Source organism: Serinus canaria, chromosome 14, assembly GCF_022539315.1.
Source record: "Serinus canaria isolate serCan28SL12 chromosome 14, serCan2020, whole genome shotgun sequence".
Taxonomy (NCBI): domain Eukaryota; kingdom Metazoa; phylum Chordata; class Aves; order Passeriformes; family Fringillidae; genus Serinus; species Serinus canaria.
Genome location: NC_066328.1, coordinates 1,562,002 through 1,587,495, shown reverse-complemented (window position 1 = coordinate 1,587,495; position 25,494 = coordinate 1,562,002). Strand labels below are relative to the sequence as shown.

The following is a 25,494-nucleotide window of genomic DNA, read 5'->3' as shown; positions in this document are numbered from 1 at the left end:
AATCTCCACGCTGGGCACTGGAGGATGCCAGCATCCCCCTGGATTTTGGCAGCAAGCTGGAGCCAAGCGAGGCAGGGGGAAGGGGGAAGGAGTGGGAAACCCAGCGGAGGAGGAAAAATGAAGCTGGAAAAGCAATAAATGAGGTGCAGAGGGAATTGTGCTGCCCACGGCATCCTCTGTGTGCGCGGGGGTAAATCACGGCTGCTCCGACCCCGCCGCAATCGGCACATTCCTCCCGGCTAAATGCCGGGCTTTAACGCGAGAGGCATCCGGCACTTTTCTGCCCGGCAGCAAAACCTCTTGTTTTTCTTCCCATCTGTTTATTTGGCCGGAGCAGCTCGGTGTGCTGCTGCGGAAAGGGCTGAAACTCTGCTCGTTTGCTGGCACAGAGGTTTTTAGGCTGGTTTTGGTGCCCTCTGCCCCCTGTCAGGTTGGGTCACCCGCCCTCGCTTCCCGCGGCTGTCACCGCACGGTGCTGGGCCCTGGCCAGGGCACTGACACTTCCTGTGGGATCATCCCAGGGATAACCAGGCAGCCCGTGCCTCAGTTCCCCCTCTGTGGGCTCCCACAGCCCTTCCCTGTTGCTCCAGGGAGCCAGAGGGAATCCCACAGCTCTGGGATCTCCCTCGTTCCAGGACCGGCCATCCCAGCATTTCCCCGAAAGCAGAGCCCAGCCCTGGCCCAGCCAGATTCCTGGCCGGCCTCTTGGCACAGAGCAAGGCCATGAAGGGTGAAAGCACAATGAGACAAACTCCATCCCGGGGAATATTTCCTCCACAGGATGGAAAATGTGGTGGGAGGCAGCGGGGCGAGGGGAGCGGGGTGGGGACACAGAGTGGAGCTGGGGGGTCAGGAGGGCCTGGGAGAGGGGTGACCACAGTGAGGGGGGTGGCAGCATCCTGACAGGACAGGGCAAGGTGACCCTGCCTGTGGGTGCCATGGTGCCCACCACAGGGACAATCCAGCCAGAACTGCTCCAAAAGCCCCCCCCACTCATCAGCCCACCCCACACGGGGTGGGCTTTGGGAAGCCTTGGAGATCAGTGCCCCAAAGCAGCTCCCCCGGTGCCCAGGGACGTGCCTGGGGCTCCCCATTCCGCGGGATCAGCCCCATTGTGGACCCAGACATCCACACAGCCCAGACCCAGAACCTTCTGGGGGCTGTGGAGCCCTTCAGTCACGCTGTGGGTGGGCATTCACATCGGGATGGCCCAACACGGAGCGGTGGCACTGCCGGGTGTCCCCCGTCCCTGTCCCCATCCCTGTCACACAAAGGGAGTCGCCGTTTCCCGCCATTTCCCCCCTCCAGCCCTTCTCCCCCCCCCCTCCTGCTCCCTTCGCCCTCCTCCTTCCCGGCTGCCGGATAAAAGCCCGAACGTGTGAATCGCGGGGCACAAAGGGAGCCGCAGAGGCGGCCGGGCCCGCTCAGCCCTCCCTGCGGCCCCCAGCACCGAGTGGGGACACCCTGCCCAGCCTGCCGGTAGCACTCGCAGCTCAGGGGCTGCCGTGGGGCACAGGGGTGGCCCTGAGATCCCCAGTAGGGTCAGGTTAACGTCCCTAGGGTTCCGGAATCCCCAATAGGGTCAGGGTGATGTCCCTGGGGTTCAGGGATACCCTACAGGGTCAGGGTGATGTCCCTGGCGTTCAGGGATACCCTACAGGGTCAGGGTGATGTCCCTGGCGTTCAGGGATACCCTGCAGGGTCAGAGTGATGTCCCTGGGGTTCAGGGATACCCTACAGGGTCAGGGTGATGTCCCTGGGGTTCAGGGATACCCTGCAGGGTCAGGGTGATGTCCCTGGGGTTCAGGGATACCTGCAGGTCAGAGTGATGTCCCTGGGGTTCAGGGATACCCTGCAGGGTCAGGGTGATGTCCCTGGGGTTCAGGGATACCCTACAGGGTCAGGGTGATGTCCCTGGCGTTCAGGGATACCCTGCAGGGTCAGAGTGATGTCCCTGGGGTTCAGGGATACCCTACAGGGTCAGGGTGATGTCCCTGGGGTTCAGGGATACCCTGCAGGGTCAGGGTGATGTCCCTGGCGTTCAGGGATACCCTACAGGGTCAGGATGAGGTCCCAGGATTTGAGGGTGTCCCATAGGGTTGGGTGATGCCCCTGGGACCAGGGGAAACTCCATGAACTCAGGATAAAACATCTGGGGCTCAGGGGTACCCCGTAGGGTCAGGATGATGCTTCTGGAGTTTAAAACTAAGGATGAAGCCCCTGGGGTCCAGGATGCCCCAGAGAGTCACGATGAGCACCTTGGGACCGGAGGAAGCTCCACCCCACATCCCTCGGCAAGAGGAGAAGCAAAATCCTGATAACTCTGAGGACACCCCCCCCCCCCCACAAACGCTGCCACCCCCTGGGGAGCTGCACCCCAAATCCTAAGATCAGCTCTGCTTCCAGCCCCATCCTGTGACCCGGACAAAGCCAAGGAGGGATGCTGGGGCTAGAGCCGACGCCGGCGCGCAGCGGGGCCCCCTCGGCCCCTCACCCCCGTCCCCCGCGTCCGGCTGCCGACAGCTGCTGGGAAGCGGCGTTCCCAGCACATAGCGACAAATTCCTGGCGCTCGGGGCCGCTTTGCAGCCGCCGCGGCCCCGGCGGGGGAAGCTGCCCTGGAAAGAGGAGGATTAAAAGCTCTTTGGCTCCAATGACACATCGCACCCGGTCCCCTCGCACGGCCACCTGCTCGTCCCGGCGCTCCGAGATGCTGCGGGCACCCCGGGGCAGGGCAGGAGGGGACCGGCCACCCCCTGCTCGATCCCAGGGGCTCGGAGAGGAAGGCTCAGCCCTGAGTGGGTATTTCCTCCTGAATTCATTCGCTCTGCAGCACCGCAGGGGCGCTGGGGCGGCTCCAGGAGCGGCTCATCCCCACGGACCATCCTCCGCCTCCTCCTCCTCCTCCTCCTCCTCCTCCTCCTCCTCCTCTGCAGCCCCCCGGCTTTCCCCGGCTCCGATTTCCCGGGATTTTCTGCTTTAAGCAGCTCCACCTGCCAGCAAGAAAGAGCAGAAAGCGGAAAATCGGGGTGATCCCCGTGAGCCCCGATTTGGCCACGCCGGCCCTTTGGGGGGGCTGGGGAGGGAGCAGCCCCGGGATGTGTTTTGGGGACGGCTTCAGCTCCCCCACTGCTGCTCTGGGTGAAGTGATTAATGGGGTCTGGCTGGTGTTAGTGCCCTGAGCCGGGTGTCTGGGGGTAGAACACGTGTGTGGCTGTGTGTGCATCTCGGTTGCCACAGATCAGGGGAGGTGGGAGCAGGAACCCTCCTGCCCTTGGCAGCTCCCCTAAAAGGAGCTCGGGGGGGGACTGGGCCCAGCACTGAGGAGTGGGAATCCCACTCCCCAGTTCTGCTTCCCTGCACCCCAAAGCCATTCCCAAGATGGGGCTGGGGTCTCTTCTCCCCTGGGAATGGCCCCACAGACACCGAGGCACCTGATGAGGTTGGTGGTCCTGTGGCATGGACATGGGGCCACCAGACCCCCCGGGCTCTCAGAGGACACCCCGATATGGGGCTGGAGGGGGACCCCCAGCACACCCCACAAATGCTGACCCACAGGCTGAGGAGAGAGCAGGGGGAGGTGACAGCAGGGGCATCCCCGGTGACATGTGGCCGTCCTGGCAGGGGGCTGTGGCCCTTTGTGCCCTTCTGGACGGGTGTTGTTCTTGTGTTTGGGCTGCTTGGGGGGGTGGGCAGGGGCTGTGGGGCCTAGCTGCCCCCCATCCCAACGCCTGGAATTTTCCCACAGTCGCTGCTGCCTCGTAGCTGGAAAGCCCCGGGCTGAGGCAGCACGGCCCAAACAACATGGGTGTGCACAGCCCCCAACAACCCCCAACAGCCCCACATGGGTGTGCACAGCCTCCAACAACCCCCAACAGCCCCACATGGGTGTGCACAGCCTCCAACAACCCCCAACAGCCCCACATGGGTGTGCAAAGCCTCCAACAACCCCCAACAGCCCCACATGGGTGTGCAAAGCCTCCAACAACCCCCAACAGCCCCACATGGGTGTGCACAGCCTCCAACAACCCCCAACAGCCCCACATGGATGTGCAAAGCCTCCAACAACCCCCAACAGCCCCACATGGGTGTGCACAGCCCCCAACAACCCCCAACAGTCCCACATGGGTGTGCACAGCCCTACAGCCACTACAGCCTCACACAGCTGTGCACAGCTCCCCAACAGCCCCACACACATCTGTGCACAGCTGGTCACAAGTGCACCCCACCATGCACACCCCATGCAGGACTGTGCACAAAAGCAGGAACCACACACAAATGCACGCACCACTGAGCAGGAGTGTCAACACCCGTGCAGGGGCATGCACACCTGCACACATCTGGGCACAGCTGCACATGGCAGTGCACACCCAGCCATGCAGAGGCAGTTGTGCACAGCTGGGCACCATGTACACAGCCTTGCTCATCCATGCACAGCAGGACAGCTGCAACAGCCCTGCAGGACCGTGCTCAGCTGCACAAACCTGTGCACAGGCACACACACAGCCAGTCACAGCCCTGCACAACAACGCCACGGCTTCACACAGCCCTGTTTGTCTGTGCACGGCCACGTGCAGCCATCAGAACCCTTCAGATGAGTGTGCACAGCCCTGCACAGCCACACAGAGCTGTGTGTCACAGTACAGACACACACAGCCACGCACAACTGGCTGTGCACAGCTGAACCACGATTCACCGCTGCACACAGCCGTGCTCAGCCACACACAGCTGCACAGGCAGGGCTGGAATCCCTCACAGCTCACACAACTGAACATCTGTGCAAACTGGGCACAGCACACACACATGCCCAGCACACAGCAGCACACCCTTGCACACAACAGCTGTGCACAGCCTGCACAAACACACACAGACACAGGTGTTATCACACACACACACACACACAGAGTTGCTATCACACGCACACACACAGACAGCTGTTTTCTCTCTCACACACACACTGAGATGTTACCACACACACAGCTGTTAACACACACACATACACAAAGCTGTTATCTCACACAAACACACACAGAGCTGTTATCACACACACACACACACACACACACACACACACACACACACACACACACACACACACACACACATCCCTGTGCACACTCTACTCCCGGCTGTGCCCCTCCGCAGCCTCCCGGATTCCCCGGGGCCGTGTCCCTGTGTCCCACCCGTGCCCGGCCCGTGTCCTCGCTGTGCCGGGGCCGTGTCCCTGTGTCCCTCCCGTGCCCGGCCCGTGTCCCCGCTGTCCCGGGGCCGCTCCCGGCGGAAGACGCCCGGCCGTGCTCCCCTCCCCTTCCGGCAGCCATGGATCCGGCCATGGATCCGGGCTGGGAGCCGGGCGAGCCGGGCGAGCCGAGCTGGGCCCGGCCCGGGGCCGCGCTGGGCGGCCGGGGGCTGCTGGCTCTGGCGGCGGCCAGCGGGGCGGCCGTGTGGGCCACCTGGGCCGTGCTGCTGATGCCCGGCTTCCGCCGCGTCCCGCTGCGCCTGCAGGTACCGGCACCCCCGGCCCCGGGCCCGGGCCCGCCCGCCGGCCCCGCTGACCCGCTGTGCCCCCCAGGTGCCGTACCAGCCCTCCAGCTCCCGGCAGGTGGCCAACACCCTGGCGCTGCTGCGGGGCCGCGCCGGCAAGACCGTGGATCTGGGGTCCGGAGATGGACGGCTCGTAAGGGTCCTGGGGGTCTGGGGTGTCCAGGGTGGGTGCAGGGGACACCCCCACCCTGCTGCTGCCTGGCTTCTGCTGGCCTTCTGGATGGCCATCCTGGCCTCGGCCCAGGACCATCCCCGGTGGTCCCTGAGGGTCCTCGATGGTCTTAGACAGCTGTAGGGGGTTCCAGATTGTCCTGGGTGTCCCTAGGCTGTCCTAGGTGGTCCTTGGTGACCCAGCATGATCCTAGGTGGCTCTAGACAGCCCCAGGTGGTTCTAGGCAGCCCTAGGTGGTCCAGGGTGGCCATAGGTGGTCTTTGGCAGCCCCAGGAGATGCATGGAGGGAGCAGGGTGGCGATGAGGGCATGGGTGGTGCTGAGCTCTGAGGTGACCGTGCCTGTGACCAGCAGGATGGGGTGGCTGGAGCCCCTGCCCTCCCAAATCCTGCCCCAGACTCAACACTGAGCTGATTTGGCTTTCAGCCCTCCCTCTCTCCCTCTGCAGGTGCTCGAGGCTTACAAGCAGGGGCTGAGGCCAGCCCTGGGCTATGAGCTCAACCCCTGGCTGCTGTGCCTGGCCAACTACCGTGCCTGGAGGGCTGGCTACCACGGGAAGGTCTCCTTCCTGAAGAAGGATCTGTGGAAGGTAACAGCAGCCCGAGGGTCTGGGTGTGCTCAGGGCAGGGCCAGAGCTCTGTTTGCCTCTCCAGGATGGATTTGCTGATGGCTGCTTGCTCCTTCCCCATCCCACACTGCTCCTGGGAAGTGGAAATCCATCCTCCTTTCCAGGGAGTGCCAGCTGGGGCAGCCAGTTCTGCTTGGAGCAGCTCTGAGGAGAGGTCTGGGTGCTGCTGACAGGCTCACCTGCAGAGATGAGCTTCTCAGGCTGCCATGAGGTATTTGCAGCCCGACCAGAGAGAATCCATCAGGGAATGTGGGTCTGGGATGGTGCTGGAGGCAGGTGTTTCCCAAGACCTGCTGCTTTCACACCCACACTTCCCCATCCCACATCTTTTGTGGCATCTTTGTTCCCTGAAAAGTTCCAAAGATCACCCACAAGGTTTGGACACCCAAGTAGTTGTTCCTGCTCTGCCTGCTGCTGGTTATTCCCCTTTTCCCTCTGTTTTAAGGTGAATCTCTCTGACTGCCACAACGTGATCGTGTTCCTGGCCCCCAGCGTGGTGAGTCAGCCCCTCACACCCTGAGTTCTTCTGGGCCAGCTCCAGGGGGCTTGTCTTGGGAAACAGAGGGCATCTGGGCTGGAATAAGGCCAGGTGGGCATCCCTGTGGCTGAGTGGTTTGGTGTTGCACAGCATTTGGATTTATGGAATCATGGAGGTTGGAAAATCCCTCTGGGATGGAGTCCTGCCATTCCTCCAGCACCGAGCCATGTCCCCAAGTGCCACATCCATGTTAAAGCCTTGCATGGATGCCACTGCATTGCACACTGCCCTGGCAGCTGTGCCAGTGCCTGACCACCCTTTCCATGAAGGAATTTTCCCAATATCCAACCTGAACCTCCCCTGGTGCTTCTTGAGGCCTTTCCTCTTGTCCTGTTGCTCCAAGTCCCAGCCTTACCCAGGGCCAGTTCCAGCCCTCTGCTTTGAGGGGTTGATGTCCCAGAAGCTGCCCCACGGTCCCTGGTGGCACTGCCACTGTGTGACTGTCCTAATGCTGCCTCCTGTCCCTGGCTGTGTCTCTCTCCCCAGAAGCCTCCCTTGGCCACCAAGCTCCTGGCAGAACTGCCCGACGACGCCCGGGTGGTGGCCGGCCGCTACCCCTTCCCCTCCTGGAGCCCCAGCAGCACCCTGGGCCAGGGGCTGGACCAGGTCTGGGCCTATGACATCAAGGAGGTGCGGAGAGAAGTGCAGGGCAGGGCCCAGGAAAGCCAGGTCTGACCCCAGCCTCGTTAAGCCCGGTTTAACAGCAGCCTCCTTAAGCCTGGCATTAAGGGTCAGAGGCACTCCAGCCCTTGGCTCAGATCAGGACAGAAGTGCTTGGCCAGCATTTCTCCTGGTGACTTGCAGGGTTGGCAGATCTTCATTTTTCCAGAGTGTGAGCAAAGCAAGAGAGGAAAAAATCAGACCTAGAAATCCTGGGGTTAATGCAGGATTTAAGGGATGAAACTCCAGTGCCTCTTTTTAGATGATTGCTGCTTTATTTCAATTAAAGTTTTAGAAATAAAGTTTTGGTTGATTGTACCTCTGAGGTTTTTGGTTTGTCTTTAAGGTGCTGGATGGTCCTGGAGTTGGAGCAGCTTCTGCTCCTGGCTTTGCTCTGCCATCCTTTCCAGCTCACCTCAGTGCAGGATCAGTTTGGCCCTGCTTGTCAATATAATATTCCATTTTCCACTCAAACGCACAGGAAAATGGGGTTTTCCCACCACAGAGGCACAGAATCATGGAAGGGTTGGGTTGGAAGGGACCTTGAAGCTCCTCTTGTTCCACCCCTGCCATGGGCAGGGACACCTCCCACTGTCCCAGGCTGCTCCAAGCCCTGTCCAGCCTGGCCTTGGGCACTGCCAGGGATCCAGGGGCAGCCACAGCTGCTCTGGGCAGCCTTTCCCCACCCTCCCAGTAAAAAAGCAGCTCATTCCTTTGTCCAAGCCCAGAACAAATCCTGGTCTGAGCCAGCCTTGGCTCTGTCTCACAGGTGAGGGGAGCGAGGCAGGAGCAGCCCTTGGTCCAGGTCTCATCCAGGAAAAATATTCCAGCAGGAGCAGGAACCTGTCCCTGCAGCCCAGCAGTGAAGATCTGCCTGGGATCCCTGCCCTGTGTCCCAGGGGTGCTCAGGGAAGAGCAGAATTCCTGCAGGGCACAGACCAGACGCCGTTGTCTGGTCTCATTTCAGTCCTGTGAATTTAGAGCAGAAACACCCACGTGGTTTCTCTCGCTGTTCCCACCTCCCAGCCTGAGAAGGATCCTTGCCTGGCAGTCCATGAAGCACAGACCTCCCTTGCAGTGGGGTGTTCCCAAGGCTGGGGCTGCTCTGGCTCCTGGCTGGCACTGCTGGCACGGTGCACTGGGGGCACCTGGCTGCCCTCAGCCTTCCTCAGCCGCAGGATCTCCTGCTTGTACCTGCAGTGGGGGTGCCACTGTCACCATGAGCAGCATGGAAGTGCCACTGCCACCACTCACAGTGAGCAGTGTGGAATTGCCACTGTCACCACACATGTGAAAACCCAGGACACCAGGAATATTTCTCTGTCTGCTCTGGGGTGCCCTGACCCCAAGGGGAGCACTGACTTTGACCCTCATTCATGGAGAAAGTTTCCCAGACTCCAAGGTAGACTGGAATCCACAAAAGTGTGAAATAGATTATAGAGAGCAGTGCAGGTGTACCACTTGGTGAGAAATTTAGGCTTTGGGATTTTTAGTATGTTGTGGATGGAAGCAAGATGGAGGACACAGGTGTTGTCCTGGGTTTCTTCTTCATGCTGCTTCTTCCTCCTTCTCCATGGGTTTGGGTGGCTTTTTGTAATTGGGCAGAAAAGTCCACGTTGGGGCTCTTCGGGATCAGTTATTGGGTTAAAAGGGAAAATAATCCAGATGTCTGTTCTTCATTGGATAGTTTAGTCTTAAAAGACCTTGTAACAAGAGATTGTTGGGCGTTTTGTGCCTTCTAATGAAAAGCTGCTGAACTCACAGTAGTGAGACTGTTTCCCTGAGAAACAATAAACACCTGAGTCCCAACATGAATGACTGTCTCAAGGGCCTTCAGTCCAGACCCAGAGAAACCCCCCAGTGGGACCACACACACTCACAGTCCCTGGGCAGTGAGCCATGCCAGGAGCTGAGCCTGGCATGCAGATCCCACAGCCTTTCCCAAGGAAAAGGCATCCATGGGCTGTGCCAGGTAAGGGCAGAGCCTGACCCAGCCCACGGCAGGAGCAGGGGGGTCATGTCCTGACACACCTGCCCTGCTTGTCCTCTCCCTTGCCTGCTGCTCTCCCTGCTCTACAGCTGGATGAGCCTGGGAGAGGGGAACACAGATCAGGGGCTGCTGGGAGGACTGAAATTAGAACCCATGAAAAAAAGAACTCTGAAGGTTTTAGGTTTTAGATTTTAGGTTCCTGTGAAGGTTTCAGGGAAACCTTAGAGCACCTTCCAGTGCTTAAATGGGCTCCAAAAGAACAGGAGAAGGACTTTGGACAATGGCATAAAGTGACAGGGCATGGGGAATGGCTTCCCACTGCCAGAGGGCAGGCATGGATGGAATATTGGGCAGGAATTGTTCCCTGGCAGGGTGGGCAGGCCCTGGCACAGGGTGCCCAGAGCAGCTGTGGCTGCCCCTGGATCCCTGGCAGTGTCCAAGGCCAGGCTGGACAGGGCATGGAACAGCCTGGGACAGTGGGAGGTGTCCCTGCCCATGGCAGGGGTGCTGGATGAATATTTGTGTCACTTCCAACCCTTTCCATGGTTGTGATTCCTCCCAAGGATGGGTGAGCTCACAGGGCAGGACACCTGTGGTGTGTGGCGTGTGTCTGTCCTGCTGCCCTGTGCCACAAGAGGTGGTGGCAGCTGCCTGCACAGCTGGGGGAGCAGAGGGACATGGGCTGTGCTGGCAATGCTGTGGCAGGGCCAGCCGTGGGCACGGGGACAGCACTGGCACCAAGGCAGGAGAGGGCTGTCACCCCCTGTCACCTGGCAAGGTGCTGGTCGATGTAGCCCTGCAGCTCCAACACCTGCTCCTCTGCCACCACAGCCCGAGTCAGCAGCTGGCTCCTCTGCTGCTCCAGCTCCTCCTGCAGGGACACAGAACATGGAGAAAATGTGGAAAAAAGAGATCTGTGCCATGGGAGGGATGTTGCCCAGCCCCTCTCTGCTGTGTGAGTCCGACCTTCCAACCACTTCCCCACCACTGCAACCTCTCTGCCACCACACTTCCCTTCTTCTGGCCACAGAGGCAGGCCCTGTGCAGGTGTGGGGTTTTTCACCCCCAGGGAAAGAGCTTTACACCCCCAGGGAAAGAGCTTTGCACCCCCCAGGGAAGGAGTTTTACAACCCCAGGGAGTGGTGGAGAACTCCCTCAGGTTGTAGTGGACAGGGAAAGGCAGGACATGGAAGTGAATATCCCTTCAGCCAGCAGGAACCAGACTCGGAAACTGATTCAGATTCAGCCTAGACTTGAATCAGGTCAAATAGAATCAAAGAATTGTAGAATTGTGTAGGAATTCATGAGGATCCCGATGTTAACCTAGCACTGCCAAGGTCACCACTGGCCCATGTCCCCAAGTGCCACATCCACATGCCCTATAAATCCCACCACTGCCCTGGGCAGCTGTGCCAGTGCCTGACCACCTTCCATGAAGAAATGTTCCTCATATCCAACCTAAACCTCACCTGGCACAGCCTGAGGCTGTTCCCTCTCCTCCTGTCCCTGTTCCCTGGGAGCAGAGCCCAACCCCCACTTGGCTGTCCCCTCCTGTCAGGAGTTGTGCAGAGCCACAAAGTCCCCCCTGAGCCTCCTTCTCTCCAGGCTGAGCCCCTTTCCAGCTCCCACAGCCCCTCCTGGTGCCCCTGAGCCTTCCCAGCTCTCTTCCCTTCCCTGGACTCCCTCCATGTCCTTCCTGTCATCAGTGGGCCAAAACTGCCCCCAGGACAGGAGATGTCCTAGCAATGCCAGCAAAGGGCAGCAATCAGCCCCAGTTTATTCCAGAGATGTCAAAATGTTGTTCTGAAACGTGGGCAGGAGTGATAAGGGGCTGCTTTCCTTCCTTTAGGAGCAGGGACAGTAAAGCCTGGAGACAGCCCCAGCTGGGACCTGCCAGCACTGCTTGGAGGGCTGAGGCCACAGCAAGGCTCCATGGAGCGTGATCCCAGGAAATGGGCACGGCCCCTGGGTGCCAGAGCTCCAGGAGGGTTTGGACACTGCTCCCAGGGATGCCCAGGGTGGGATTGTTGAAGGGTCTGTGCAGGGCCAGGAGCTGCCCTGGATGGTCCCTGCGGGTCCCTTCCCACTCAGGATATTCTGTGACTCCAGGGAAGATTGCCCCTCCAGGCTGGAGCAGCCCCAGGGCAGGGGGTGAGGCAGCACAACATGGCCTGTGGGTGAGAGATCAGCTTTGGCTCCAGTGGGATGTTCCAGCCTTTACCTGGGTGTTGAGCGTGAATTCCCGGAGCTTCCTCCTGATCTCTGCCCAGCCCTCCTCATCCAGCTGCCTGCGACAGAGGAGCTCATGTGGATCATGCCCAGACACCAAATCCAGCCCCTGCACAGCTCCACACAGATCACACAGCTCCACACAGCTCCACACAGCTCACACAGCTCCACACAGCTCACACAGCTCCACACAGCTCCACACAGCTCACACAGCTCCACACAGCTCCACACAGATCACACAGATCACACAGCTCCACACAGCTCCACACAGCTCCACGCAGCTCCACGCAGCTCCACACAGCTCCACACAGCTCCACACAGCTCCACACAGCTCACACAGCTCCACGCAGCTCCACACAGATCACACAGATCACACAGCTCCACGCAGCTCCATGCAGCTCCACGCAGATCACACAGCCGGTGTCCATCCCACCACTATCCCCAGGACTGGAACCTTTCCTCTCCCGGTGCCCAAACTTCCTCAGGACTTGGGGGGAGTCTCAGCCCTGCCCAGAGCCCGGGGCTGTTCCCAGGCTCACCGGGGCAGGCAGAACCCGTAGCTGTCCCTGCGGGGCTGGCTCTGATGGGAGCCAGCGGGTGCCAAAGGCTGGCACTGCCCTGTCGGGAGCAGGGAGCCCTTCGAGCACCGGGAGAGGGGAGCTGTGCCGTGGGAAAGCCCTTCCCTGCCCGTGCCAGCTCGGGGAGGAGAATCCAGGTCACGTCCGATGCTGGGGGAATTTGGGCTGGGGGAAGGCAGGAATGCATTGTGCCCCCTCCGGTTCCCTCCAGCGCCGGAGATCCCGGCTGGGCTCCCGTGGGAGCCCGGGGAGAAGGGAACGATAAACACGGCCCTGGGGCAGCTGGTAAATCCCCGCGGCATGGGGGTGGCAGAGCTGGGCTGTAGGTGTGAGAGGAATTGTGGAATTGTCTTTCCAAACCAGCTGTGGGGCTGCTGGGAGATAAAACCAGCGCTGGGAGATAAAAGAAACAACGGGAAGGATTCCACTGAGTGATAAATGGAAAAAGATATTTGCCTTTACAAATAAACTTTGGGTTTGCTGGTAAATGAAATTAGACATTGAAAGATTAAACAGTGAGGAAGAAAAGCCCCTAAATTCTGTAAGAATTAAAAATTAAAAGAGAGGGTTATACATTAGAGGGAAATCTTTAGTATCAGGTGTTTTGGGAAGTCTGAACCTCTCAAGGACCTCAGGAATGGGGAAACAGAGAAGGGAAATGTGGGAAATTGGGATAAAAAGGAGGGTGCATCCTCCAAAAATTGGGGAGACCCCAGGGGAATGCCACATGGCCTCTCCCTTTATTCGAATAAAGCCAAGAAATGACTCCTCTGTCTCCTTTTCGGACATAAACCTCTGGTCTTTGTGGATTAATTTTCCCAACAGGCGCCTCCGAGTCCAGCCCGGTCTTTGCAAAGGCGAGAGGGAGCGGGAACGGGGGCTGCGGGAACACCGGGAACGGGGACTGCGGGAACACCGGGAACGGGGACTGCGGGAGCACCGGGAATTGGGGCTGAGGGAACACCGGGAATTGGGGCTGCGGGAACACCGGGAACTGGGGATGCGGGATCACCGGGGCTCCCGGGAACTGGACCTGTGGGAGCACCGGGGCTCCCGAGAACTGGAGCTGCGGGAACCCCGGGGCTCCCGTCTCCAGCTGGAGCAGCCAGGTAACAGCACAGATTAACCCAGCAGAATATGGAGTGTGTGAGGTCTCATGGCAGTTTAAAAAACCCCCAAATGACGAAATGCATCACTGCAATTCAGGTTCTGGACTTTGCATGCCCTGCTCCTGTGCTGTCTGCCCCAACTGCTGCATTTACTCACGGACCACTGCTATTTTCAGTGTGGAACACATGGCAGAGGCTGGTTGAGGCTCAAGACACCCCTCCAGAGCCCGGGGACTCTGGCACTCACCCGCTCCTCAGTGCTGGCATCCAGCTAATGGAATTTCTGACATGTTTTCTAGGTGACCACGTCTTTTAGAGGGCTGAAAAACCCCAGCTCAGGTTTCTCCTGTGCTTTGTTCCACCCCTCCACAGCTATAGCTGGTTGAGTTTTAGCAGGATAATAGAGCAGGGGGAAGAGACCCATCCAAATTTAGCAATTTCAGGGTTTGTTAGGAAGCCAGGGAGGTGTCAGCACAGTGGCACCAAAGGATTCCAGACAAACTCCTGGAAAGGAGGAAAAACAGGGCCATCCCAAATTGGTGGTGTCTCACAGGCCTTTCTCAGGTTGTGACCCACCAAAGCACTTGGGCATGTGCTTCACTTTGGCTTTTAAAGAGGTCAGTGGGGCTAAAAACATTATTAAATCAAATATGTGCTTAAGAGCTTTCTTGGATCAAGGCCCAGTGACCAAGTCTCTTCCTGCAGGAAGAGGGGACAGCTGCCTCTTCTTCCCAGAGCAGGGCCAGCACCTCCCTTTCCCTGCCTGTTGCTGCCTCCAGCCAGGCAAACAAGATCCCTCAATGCACACATCCATGAGAATTTGGAATGGCAGATATCCCAAGAAAGAAACAGCACTTACTGCTCTGGAGGTGCTGGGAGGGCAGAGGCTCCTTTCAGGCTTTTCTGGAGGCAAAGGAAGAGCAGAATTCCTGTGAGCATGAACCCATTGCAATCCCAAATCCTGCCCCTCTCAGAGAAATCCTGCCATGAATGGGTTAGGCCGGAAGGGGCTTTAAGGATGATCCCATCCCATGGCAGGGACACCTCCCACTGTCTCAGGCTGCTCCAAGCTCTGCCCAGCCTGGCCTTGGGCACTGCCAGGGATCCAGGGACAGCCCCAGCTGCTCTGGGCACCCTGTGCCAGGGCCTGCCCACCCTGCCAGGGAACAATTTCTTCCTTACATCCAACCTAAATCTCTACTCTGTTAGTTTAAATCCATTCCCTTTGTCCTGTCACCGTCTGCACATGTAGAAAGGCATTATCCCTCTTTTCTGTGCCCTTGGAAGTGGCACAAGGTCTCCCAGCACTCCCACAGCCAGCAGTGCCATGGCAAGGAAACCACGGCTTGTACAGTCTGAAGGTTTCAGGTCTCCCACCCTCTGAATTTCAAAATAAATGCATCCTGTGCAAATCAAGACCCACATCTGCCCAGTGGGGGAAATTTCCCCATCCCTGGAAGTGTCCAAGGCCAGGCTGGACAGGGCTTGGAGCCATCTGGTACAGTGGAAGGTGTCCCTGCCATGGCAGAGGTGGTGTCACTGTCACATTTTCTGGAAAATCCTCCTCACCCAGGATTTTCTCCTGGGAAGCTGAGAAGCCTCACCTTCTCCTGTCTTTACTACTCTGAAATGCAGTCTAAAGATTGTTTATCCAACATGTGAATTGTTTTAACTTAATGACCAATCACAGCCAGCCGTGTTGAAGCTCTGATGAGTCACAAGTTTTTATTGTCATTTTTATTAAACCTTTTCTCTTTATCTTTCTGCATTCTTTAGTATAGTTTCAGTATTAGTATAATATAATGTAATGTAATATAATGTAATATAATAGAGATAGTATATACATATATATTAGTATATATATAATACAGTATATATTAGTATATAATAATATATATAATATAGTATATATTAGTATTTTTAATATAATAACATAAAATAATACATCAACCTTCAAAAAACACAGAATCGAATTCTCATTTCTCACCTCATCCTAAAAACCCCTGCAAATACCACGGACAGTAATCCTGAGTGTGGCATTGATCACCCCTTCGTGAAGTCACAGCACAGGGGTGGAAGAAGATGAGCTTTAAGGGCCCTCCAGCCCAAACCATTGCATGATTCCATGATTCTGTCACATGGAGGTGGCTGTTGTGTCCCCTGCCTGTGCCCCAGGCACAGCAAACCCTCAGGGAGTGTGGTGCTGTTCACAGGGTCCCAGGATGAGGGAAGAGATGAGAAAGTTGACTCCATGTTTCAGAAGGCTGATTTATTATTTTATTATATATATTATATTAAAACTATACGAAAAGAATAGAGGAAAGGATTTCATCAGAAGGAAGCTAAGAATAGAAAAGGAATGAATGTCAAAGGTTTGTCTGTGACTGAGACAGTCTGGACAGCTGGGCTGGGATTGGCCATTAATTACAAACAACCAGATGAGACCAATCCCAGACCCACCTGCTGCATCCCACAGCAGCAGCGAATCATGGTTTGCAGTTTGTTCCTGAGGCCTCTCAGCTTCTCAGGAGGGAAAACCCTGAGGAAAGGATTTTTCATTAAACATGTTACTGACAAGGGGGAGCACGGATGTGGCACTTGGGGACACGGCTCCGTGGTGGCCTTGGCAGTGCTGGGGGAATGGTTGGCCTCGATGATCTGAGAGGGCTTTTCCAACCTAACCAATCCTACAAATACCTTAAGGAGGGGCTCATGGAACTCTCCCCAGCTCCCTCCCTACCTGCTGCAGCTCCTGCAGCTGCACCTCCAGCTTTGCCTTCTGCCCCCGCAGGCGGTTCAGCTCCCGGGAGCTGTCTGTCAGCAGCTCGGGGTCTGTGCTGGCCAGGTGGAGCTCGGCAGGGCCACAGCCCATGGCACTGCTGCCCAGGGACCGGATCTGCTCCCGTTGCAGCCTGCAACCAGCACAGGGTCAGTGCCTGCCCGCCCTGCTGGGTGACACCACCGGAGCTCTGCTGCTCCTGGGGGTGCCACTCACCGGGACCTGCTGGTTCTGGCCACCTGCAAAGGAAAAGTGGGAGAGTTTCTGAAGGGAGCTTGTCCCAGAGCTATTTGTGGCTTTTCTACCATGAGTATTTCTGTGCTTCCCACAGCCCAAGCTGCCAAGAGAGCTGAGAGCGCTGCAGGGATGGGCTGGGAGGTGGAGCTATTTGTGGTACCTCTGCCTTTCCACACCATCCACCGTGGGATCAATCTCTCACCCTGCATTTGAAGTGGGAGGAACATATGTGCAAAGCAGCTCCATGGGGTCCAGAGCACCCTGACGTGCAGCTGGAGGCAGCTTGATGCCGGATTGCCAGGAGCAGGGAGATAAGTGTGCATTCCAGATCCTCTGCTCCACCTGGGAGCCCTGCCTGCCTCCTCCCAGGGCAGGGGGTGGCTGCTTTGGGCTTTCCCAGCTGGCCCTGAGGAGGAGGTGGCTGAGGTTTACCCATAGGCAATCAGCAGGTCCTCGTGCTTCTTGGCCAAGTCCTTCAGGCGTTTCCTGTAGCCCCGGGCTGCCCGGGCCAGCTGCTCCTCCCGGCACTTGTAGGAGGCCTGGATGTCCCTGAGCATGCTGTCCACAAAATTCTGCATGGCAGCATGGCCAGCTGGGGCTTTGCTGGGTCCTGTCACGCTGCTGGGTTTGCTGTCCGTGTAGTTCTGTAAATGCACAGAGAGGGAAATCCAGGAGGAACAGCTTCCCACTGGCTTAGATGGGTTATTGGGAAGGAATTGTTCCCTGGCAGGGTGGGCAGGCCCTGGCACAGGGTGCCCAGAGCAGCTGGGGCTGTCCCTGGATCCCTGGCAGTGCCCAAGGCCAGGCTGGACAGGGCTTGGAGTCACATGCTCTAGTGGAAGGTGTCCCTGCCCATGGCAGGGGTGGCACTGGATGATCTTTAAAGTCCCTTCCAACCCATTCCACGGTTCTATGGCAGCTCCCCCATCCAGATTTCCTGTACGGCCACACAAAATTATCAGTGAACTTCTGCTGGGACTTTTCTTGGTCAGATTACAGGGATTAAAACAAACCCTTTCTTTATGTATTTACTTTAATTTATTGGCTGCAGCCTACAAGAGGAAGGTGCCAGTATGGAGACACCTGAGGGAACAGCTGGAGCTGTGCCAGGGCAGGGTCAGGCTGGATTTTGGGAAAGGTTCTCCCCCCACAGGGTGCTGGCACTGCCCAGACTCCCCAGGGAATGGGCACAGACCCGAGGCTGCCAGAGCTCCAGGAGTGCTTGGGCAATGATTTCAGGGATGCCCAGGGTGGGATTGTTGGGGGGTCTGTGCAGGGCCAGGGGCTGGATCCATGATCTTTGTGGATCCCTTCCCACTGAGGCTATTCCCTGGCTCTGTGGCCCCTCCCAGGTGGGGGTACCCACTGCCAGGTCCCTGAGGCACCGTGCCAGCCGGCAGCGATACTCCTCGTTCAGCTCCTTCAGCTGCAGCTGCAGCCGCGAGTTCTCTGCCTCCAGCTCCTGGAGCCGGCCCTGGGACGCGAGCAGCACCTGGCACAGCAAACAGAAATCCTGCTGGCCTGCTCCTCCTGCAGCTGAGACACTTCCGAAGAGCTGAGGGTCTTCATTCCCAGATATTTGGCTTCACTGGAGCTGGGAAGGTCCTGGATTTTCAGAAGAACCCACTGGAAATATTTATAACCCCTATTCCCCGGCTACTTTCCCGCACCCCGGTGATTCCACCAACTCCTTCTGAAAAGCAGTGAGCAAAATTCCTCCCACCAGCTTTGCAAGCAGCACTTCCACCACGTGCAGGAGGAAGCTGCACGGGAGAACCTCGGTGTGACAAACTCCCTGGAGAGGGAGAGGAGCTGGAGCAGCTGGAGTCACGGCAGCGCAGCCCCGACAGCCCGGGAGGGGGCGGGTGGGGCGGGCAGCCCTGCTCACCGCTGATGGCTCCGCCGGCACCGCTCCCTTCGCCTCCTGCAGCTCCTTCCCCAGCGCCAGCCTGGACACACAGCGGGAAACTGGGCTTATTGGAACGGCCCAAACTCCTTCTCCATCCCTGGAAGTGCTCAAGGCCAGGCTGGATGGGGCTTGGATCTTGGATACTGGGAGGTGTCCCTGTCCATGGCAAGGGAGATGGGGTCCCTTCCAACCCAACCCATTCTGGGGTTCTGTGATTCTCCATAGGTCCAACACAGCCAGCTTGGGGAAGAAAAGCACTTTGGAATGGCAGAAATCTCTCAGCAGCAGCTGCCAGCCTCCAAAAGTGTGCAAACCAGCACCACCAAACCTCTCCCCACTGAGGATGAACACTCTCCACTGTTCAGAGGGTTGAGTCCTGTAGCATTCCTGCTGGGGCAGCATTTCCTGGGACACTAACCCCATTCCAAGGTGATGGAAAACCCACTCTGTGTGTAAGGGCTGGGCTGGATTAATCTCTGGGATGTCACATGTTTGCTGTGTGTGATTTTCAAGGCGTCCCTGAACGCCACCAACTTTCACTTGACAGCTCTGAAGAGCCTTGAAAGCATCAGGTTTTGCTTCTAGGCCTCATTCCTTCCCTGTACCCCGCAAAGGCAGGCTGCCTCCCCTCCTGCTCCATGGGTCAGAGCCATCCCACAAACACCTGGCCAAGCAGAGGGACACTCACACTCGCTCCTCCAGCTTCTGCTGCTGCTCATCGTGCCTTTTCTTCAGTTTCTCCAGCTCCACTTTTATGTGATCCTGGTTTCCAAGCAACTGGGGGACAAACAAAGAGGAAGATGAGGCAGAAGGCTGAGTGAAGAGAGGACAAAGTGAGGAGAGCCTCGAGCTGAGCCCTTGTCCAGCTGAGCAGTGCCATGCTGGCCAGAATGGTGTGACTGGGAGGGGCTGGTGCCCTCAGCAGGGCAGGAGTGCTGTCTGCTGCCAGCCTGGGCACGTGGAGGGGCACATGTGTCGCTCTCCCAAGGGAAAGGCTCACGTTGAGAGTCAGATTCCAGCAGGAGCCGGTGGCGGAGCCCAGGCTGGTTCTGCAAGGGCTGCAGATGGGGAGGAGGCAGGGACCATCTCTGTGCTCTCAGTTTTGGGTGCTTCATCACCCCCAGATTTCTCAAGTGTGAGAAAGAAGGGAAAAAATTCTCCTCTGCATTTGTTGGCTTCTAAGCTCCTGTCTGTGTTCCCCTGCCAGGACACGGACCCAGGGAATCACCTCTGCCCTCCTCAGCTCTGCCTGCACATCTGGAGTTATTTCTGTCTCGTTTTGTAACTGCAGGGTTTAAAAAAAGGATTTTAAATGAATCAAGGCATCAGCTGATCCACAAAACTCAAGTCAGCAGCAGGAGGTGCCAACCACAGTTGGAATCAATCCCCCTCTGCTTCCCAGGGATCCTGCAGCACACCCCTTCACCCTCACCTTTCTTTCCAGCTCCTGCTGCTCGTGTTCAGAGGCAGCTGCATCCTCGGGCTGCTTTGGGGAGAGAGCAGAAGGGGCCTGGTAGATCCCTGTTCTCCGAGTGGCTGGTGGGAGGGCAGAGAGTCCCTCACCTTCCCCCCACGAGCAGAGCGGAGCTGTCTTGCTGCTCTCCCTCTTCCCAGCCCCTGGGAGGACTGATGGACCAAGCCAGGGGGGAGGTTGCTCCCCTTGGCCAGGCTGAGCAGCTCCTGGGTCAGCTCCTCATTCCTCATCACCTGCAAGGACAAACAAGAAGGAAAGGACTTCTGAAATCCCCCTCTGGTCAGCACATCCCTGCTGCTCCTGCTGTGTGCTCCAGGCAGGCACCCCCTCCCCAAATCAAGTTTTAATTTTGGTTCTGTCTCCTATGTCCAAAGATACTGGTGATTTTCTGTTTCTCATGGAAATGCACTGAATTTCCATGAGAAACAGACCCTGCTGCACAGGCAGCAGGGTTATTCCCATGGAATGTTATCCCTCTGCACATCCCACACTCAAATTCAGACCCCAGTGCCAACCCTGGCACAGCTCTGTCACCACCTCTGCAGGCCTCCAGCTCCCTCCTCACCCCCACCCTGCACCCTCCGTTCAGCTTCCCAACCCTTCAGGAATGTCCTTCCCCATGGAGCAGCTCTGAGCAGTGCTGGGCTCCTCAGTACAAGGAGAAGGGCCAAGTCTTCTCCATCCCTCAATCCATCCCTCTATCCATCATCCATCCATGGATCCATCCCTCCATCCCTCCATCTCTCCATCCATGGATCCATCTATCCCTGTCCATCTATCCCTCCATACCATCCATCCATCCATCCCCATCCAACCCTCCGTCCATCCATCCATCCATCCATCCATCCCTCATCCATCCATCCCTCATCCATCCATCCCTCCATCCCTCCATCCATCCATCCATCCATCCATCCATCCATCCATCCATCCATCCATCCATCCATCCATCCAGATGGCACATTCCCAGTTGGATGGGATGCCTCCCCAGCAGCAGCCAGCCCACAGCCCGGTGTGGGCAGGGGATTCAGAGCGCTGCTGCTGTGAAGTGACACATTTCCAGAAGATAAAGAGGATGTGAAAGAGGAAAGCTCCGTTCCAGGTGATCTGGAGGGAACACTGGGGGAATTCATGTCTCCCAGGAGGGTTTCTGTGTAGATAACAAAGCTCTGATGGGGTTTATGACTGGGGACAAGCTTGAGTAATTGTTACCATGGCAGTGAATCGGGAGGATGGGAGGCAGAGGTCATCTGAGTCATCCGTGGAGAGAATAGCTTATCAAAAGATAGCGCGGGGTGGGCTGGGGGAGAGCGAGGAGAAAGGAGGCTGACAAAGAGGTGAGATATACAGCTGTGAAACCTGACAGCTCCGCAGAGACAGCTCCGCTTGTTCCCCGGCCCGCAGCGATCCATCTGCAGCTGTCAGCCCTGACAATTTGATCGTAGGGGTCACAAGGACCGGTTTAGCCAAAAAAAAAAAAAAAAAAAAAAAAAGGGGGCAGTCCCCGGTTTGAGTTAGGCTTCGCTGCCTTTCCCGAACTCCCCAGCCTGGCGTGGCTCCAAGGAAAACCCCGGCGTGAAACCCCGAGCGCGTTTGGGTCCCCTCGGGGGCTGCCGCCGAGCCTGGGGGACAAAAGGAGAAAGAAACGGAGAGCGAGGAAAGGTCAGAGCCTTGAAAAGGAAGAATTTACAGCGAGTCAGAAAACAGGCACCGAGTGCCTGCCTGGCATCTCCCGCGAGGCGCTGTCCGAGCGCTGGGCAGGGCCGCTCCTGCTCCGGCGGGCGGTGCACGGATCCCGCGGACAAAGGAGCCGCTGCAATCCGGAGGCTCCGGCTGCTCCCGGACAAGGGGCCGTGAATGAGCTCGCCGAGCCGCTCCTGCGCCAAGCAGCCATGACAACATATTGGCAAGGTCACAAGTAGCACTTGTAATTGGGAATGTGTAAAAGGTTCATTGTCTCCCGCAGAAGAGCGCCGGGGAAGGGGAGGGGGCAGAACCGCAGGCTGCTTTTCCCATTTCCTTTGGGAAAGTCCGCACTGGGAAAATAATGAGCAAGAGGCCCATGTCCCGACAAGTTCCTGGCTGCCAAGTCGGAGCCTCGCTGTCTTCAGGCAGGGATTTTTGGGATTCGGAGCCAAGGAACTGGGGCAAACTCCTCGGCCTATGGACGACATCCAAGGAATTCACCTCTGGTTTCTGGCCCTCCTTCAGCACTTGGAGCAGCCTGCTCTGGGGAAAGGTGTCCCGAGGCAGGGGCTGGAATCAGGTGGGGTTTAAATTCCTTCCACCCCAAAGCATTCCATGGCTCTATGGTTCCTCAGGATGCTATCTAGCACAGAACTGAATCCACGTGCTTTCACCCTCTGAACCATCCCAGGATCCATGTGAAAACTGTGTGTTTTTACCTCCAACCTGCTAAACCCATCATTTAGAGATGTCAGCTGCCTGAAAATCCAGTTTTTGACAAACACATTGCACCCCCTTGGGGACAAGAAGCAGCTGAGAGAGCTGAGCTATTCCTCCCTGAGCAGAGCTCTGCCTCGTGCTCCGGCGGGATGGCAGGGCGGGATCACCCTCTGCAGGAGCTGAGTTCTCCTCCTTGTGAGAAATTCCCATTTCCCAGCCTCTGGGAGACAAACGATGTCTCCCCAAGGGTCATCATTGCCCTGCTCTGCCAGAGCCCAGCCACACGCTGGAGCAGAGCAGCATTCCTGCCGCACATCTTCCAGCACAGCTCGGCATGGAAAACCAGGTCACTGAGCTGAGGCAGCCGAACTCTGCTAGGGGAGGGAGGGAGCAGGAGCGCGTCAGTCATTCCATCCCATTCAAAAAGCAGGAGAAGCGGGAGGGGGAGAGGAGGGGACTGAGGAAGGGCTATTGAAGTAGCCAAAGAAATACGCAGATCTGGGTCCAAAAGCCTCCGCTTAATCATTGCTGAGCTAGCAGTCAGCGGGAAGGTGCCTGTCTTTTAAGGAACCGCCAGAAACTTGCTGGAATTCGGGGTTTTTATAAACTTTTCGACCTGAAAGCTGCCAGGCCCCTTCCCGCCGCCCGAAATGAGAGCGGCTCCAATCCGTTCACGTGCGGGCTGCGCAAACCAAGCAGAAAAAAGGGAAACAAAGCGCGCTGGCAGCGCCGGGGGAGCGGCCCCGGGCAGCCCCGCCGTGACCTCCGGGAACCGCCGCGGGGCCGCCGGGGAGCGGGAGGGCTCTGCCCGCGGGGGGCCGGGGGACGGGCGGGTCAGCGCTGCCCTGTCCCCAGCCCTGCCCCCAGCCCTGTCCCCGCTGCCAGGGCAGGCCCTGTGAGCAGGGGGTGTGTTACATCAAACCCCCAGAGACAATCCCCTGGCCGGGCTGTGCTGTGTCACAGCTCAGAGCCTGGACATGTCCTGGTCGGGTGTGCTGGGACCCTGAGTCCCCCTGGGCTGGGCTGAGCCCCAGTGTGGGCAGCAGCAGGGGGGGATTCTGCCCCTCTGCCCCCTCAGCTGAGACCCCACCTGCAGAGCTGCCCCAGCCCTGGGGCCAACAGCAGCAGGACCTGGAGCTGCTGGAGAGAGTCCAGGGGAGCCCATGGAGATGCCTCAAGGGCTGGAGCCCCTCTGCTCTGGAGCCAGGCTGGCAGAGCTGGGGGTGCTCACCTGGAGAGGAGAAGGCTCCAGGGACACCTCAGAGCCCCTGCCAGGGCCTAAAGAGGCTCCAGGAGAGCTGGAGAGGGACTGGGGACAAGGGATAGAGGGACAGGACACAGGGAATTGCTTCCACTGCCAGAGGGCAGGGCTGGATGGGATATCGGGAAGGAATTGTTCCCTGGCAGGGTGGGCAGGCCCTGGCACAGGGTGCCCAGAGCAGCTGTGGCTGCCCCTGGATCTCTGGAAGTGCCCAAGGCCAGGCTGGGCAGGGCTTGGAGCAGCCTGGGACAGTGGGAGGTGTTCCTGGACATGGCAGGGGTGGCACTGGATGGTTCTTGTGGACTTGGTGATCTTTAAGAGGTGCCTCAAGGAGAACCTTGGTACAATTGCATGAGAAGCCTCCCTGGACCTGAGCTGTGATAGGGCTGCACAAATGAGAGGCCCCTGCAACCAGGGAACGTGAGGTGGAGCTGGATCTGTGGGATAACCCCTGGGATGAGCTCTGGGATGAGCCCTGCAGCCTCCCTCACCTCCTTGTCCAGCTCTCTGCCGAGGGCCAGGTAATTGCTCTTGAGGATGATGAACTCCTCCCCCAGCTCCTGCCGGCTGCTCTCCAGGCTGTGCAGGCGCTCCCGGAGGGAATCCCGCTCCTCCCGGAGCCCGGCCCTGCCCTGCTCCAGCTCCTGCACCCGCCTCTCCAGCGTCTGCATCTGCACAGGGGGACAGCAGGGTCACAGCACAGCCAGCCCCAAAACCAGGGGGGATTTCACGGGGTCTGGGTGCTGGGGGATTCAGCTCCCTCTAAAGCCAGGAGGAGATGGCAAGCAGGGTACAAGGGGGTGTGTTGGGAGCTGCAGGGCTGGGGGAAGGTGCTGGCAGGGCTGAATTCCCAAAGTGGGTACCATCGTTCTCAGCTGGAAGTTCTCTGTCTCATAACGCTCCTTCATTCTGTTTGTCTCGATCTGGAGATCCACGAGGTCTTTGGAAATCTGGGAGACACAAAGGCAGTGAAGGCCATGGATGGATTCTGAGCCCCCCCAGAAGGAGGAATTTCCCCCAGATTTCCCACTGTGGGTCTACTGGCCATCACAGCTCAGGTCCCTCCAACTCCCAAAGTTTTACCTTCAGTTTTTCCTCTTCACTCAGGACCATCCTGGCTGGGAAGTCTGTCCTGGAGCCAGCCAGCTTCCCCATCTCCTCCTGTGGGTCTCCAGGCTGCTGCATCTCCTGGCTCCTATCCTCAAGCTGCACCTGGAGGCACAGAGCAGCTCCAGCTGAGCCCTCCCCTCCCACCCCTGCTGCTGGAAAAGCACATCCAGCTTTTCAGAGCCTGGACGGATCCCAGCCAGGTTCCAGCAGCCATTTCTCCCCTGTGCTGAGGATTTCCTTGGCAGAGTGCTGGTTCCATGAGCTGGGAAGGGGCTGCAGACTTTCAGACCTGGATTTTTGGGCAGCAAGGTGCTCTGTCAGAATACTCACACTCTCATTCTCTGCAATAATTCCAAGATCCATGTGCTCAGAGGCCAGGGGCTCTGCACAGGGCTGGGCAGGCAGTGCCTGAGAAGCCCAGGAAGGATCTCTAAGGAACTTCTCCTGAGAGGTTCAGCACTGTTGCTACCAACTCTGGTTACCAGAGGCTTCCACCTGGATTTTAAGGTGGCTCCAAACCTTCCAGCCATCCTGGGAGCTGCTGGAGGGAGAGCACTGGCACTTCCCAGGAGGATCCTGTGCTCCCAGCTCAGCCTACAGCAGGCACTGGAAGGAGCAGCTCAGGAACCCCCCAGAGCAGGCAGGGAGGGGGTACCAGCCCTGTAGGGACCATTCCCAAAGCTGGCTGCAGGCATGGCCTCCATCTCCAGTGCAGGGATATTCCAGTGCTCTAGGGCTGACAGGAGAGAGGGAGAGGGAATTTTTACAAGTGATAGGATAAGGGGGGAGATTTTAAAGTAATAGAGGAGAAATTGAGAATTAATAAAGAGCTGGATTAGATAGGACACTGGGAAGGAATTGTTCCCTGTGAGGGTG

At 57.9% G+C, this 25,494-nt stretch overlaps 2 protein-coding genes across 3 annotated transcripts; one reads left to right on the top strand and one right to left on the bottom strand.

Moving 5' to 3' along the window:
* The first annotated feature begins 5,301 nt into the window (after positions 1 to 5,301).
* Positions 5,302 to 7,857, top strand: ANTKMT (adenine nucleotide translocase lysine methyltransferase). 2 transcript variants are annotated; one of them, XM_050980208.1, is made up of 5 exons: positions 5,302 to 5,503; positions 5,571 to 5,675; positions 6,162 to 6,302; positions 6,787 to 6,837; positions 7,366 to 7,857. In XM_050980208.1, exons 1-5 carry the CDS (start codon positions 5,318 to 5,320, stop codon positions 7,552 to 7,554), a joined length of 672 nt encoding a protein of 223 aa, XP_050836165.1. In that variant the 5' UTR covers positions 5,302 to 5,317; the 3' UTR covers positions 7,555 to 7,857. The 2 variants fall into 2 exon arrangements, with proteins under 2 accessions (XP_050836165.1, XP_050836166.1); XM_050980209.1 differs by lacking the exon at positions 5,571 to 5,675.
* A 2,208-nt stretch (positions 7,858 to 10,065) lies between these two features.
* CCDC78 (coiled-coil domain containing 78) lies at positions 10,066 to 24,981 on the bottom strand. The gene is made up of 15 exons (XM_050980274.1): positions 24,949 to 24,981; positions 24,592 to 24,720; positions 24,372 to 24,458; positions 24,000 to 24,179; positions 19,934 to 20,077; positions 19,803 to 19,853; positions 19,059 to 19,147; positions 18,350 to 18,410; positions 17,828 to 17,953; positions 16,894 to 17,105; positions 16,190 to 16,363; positions 14,305 to 14,317; positions 13,160 to 13,432; positions 11,751 to 11,897; positions 10,066 to 10,400 (listed from the first exon to the last, which is right to left on the bottom strand). Exons 1-15 carry the CDS (start codon positions 24,979 to 24,981, stop codon positions 10,296 to 10,298), a joined length of 1,824 nt encoding a protein of 607 aa, XP_050836231.1. The 3' UTR covers positions 10,066 to 10,295.
* Between the last annotated feature and the right edge of the window lie 513 nt (positions 24,982 to 25,494).

Bases quoted from the DNA above. Each gene is read 5' to 3' on its own strand.
- ANTKMT (XM_050980208.1), top strand. From the start codon at position 5,318: ATGGATCCGGCCATGGATCCGGGCTGGGAGCCGGGCGAGCCGGGCGAG. The intron at 5,676-6,161 runs GTAAGGGTCCTG...CTCCCTCTGCAG, and splicing joins GGTCCGGAGATGGACGGCTC to GTGCTCGAGGCTTACAAGCA. The intron at 6,838-7,365 runs GTGAGTCAGCCC...CTCTCTCCCCAG, and splicing joins TGTTCCTGGCCCCCAGCGTG to AAGCCTCCCTTGGCCACCAA.
- CCDC78 (XM_050980274.1), bottom strand. From the start codon at position 24,981: ATGGATCTTGGAATTATTGCAGAGAATGAGAGT. The intron at 19,148-19,802 runs GTGAGGGTGAAG...TTTGTCCCCCAG, and splicing joins AGCAGGAGCTGGAAAGAAAG to TTGCTTGGAAACCAGGATCA. The intron at 17,954-18,349 runs GTGAGCAGGGCT...TTGCTGTGCCAG, and splicing joins TGCCGGCGGAGCCATCAGCG to GTGCTGCTCGCGTCCCAGGG.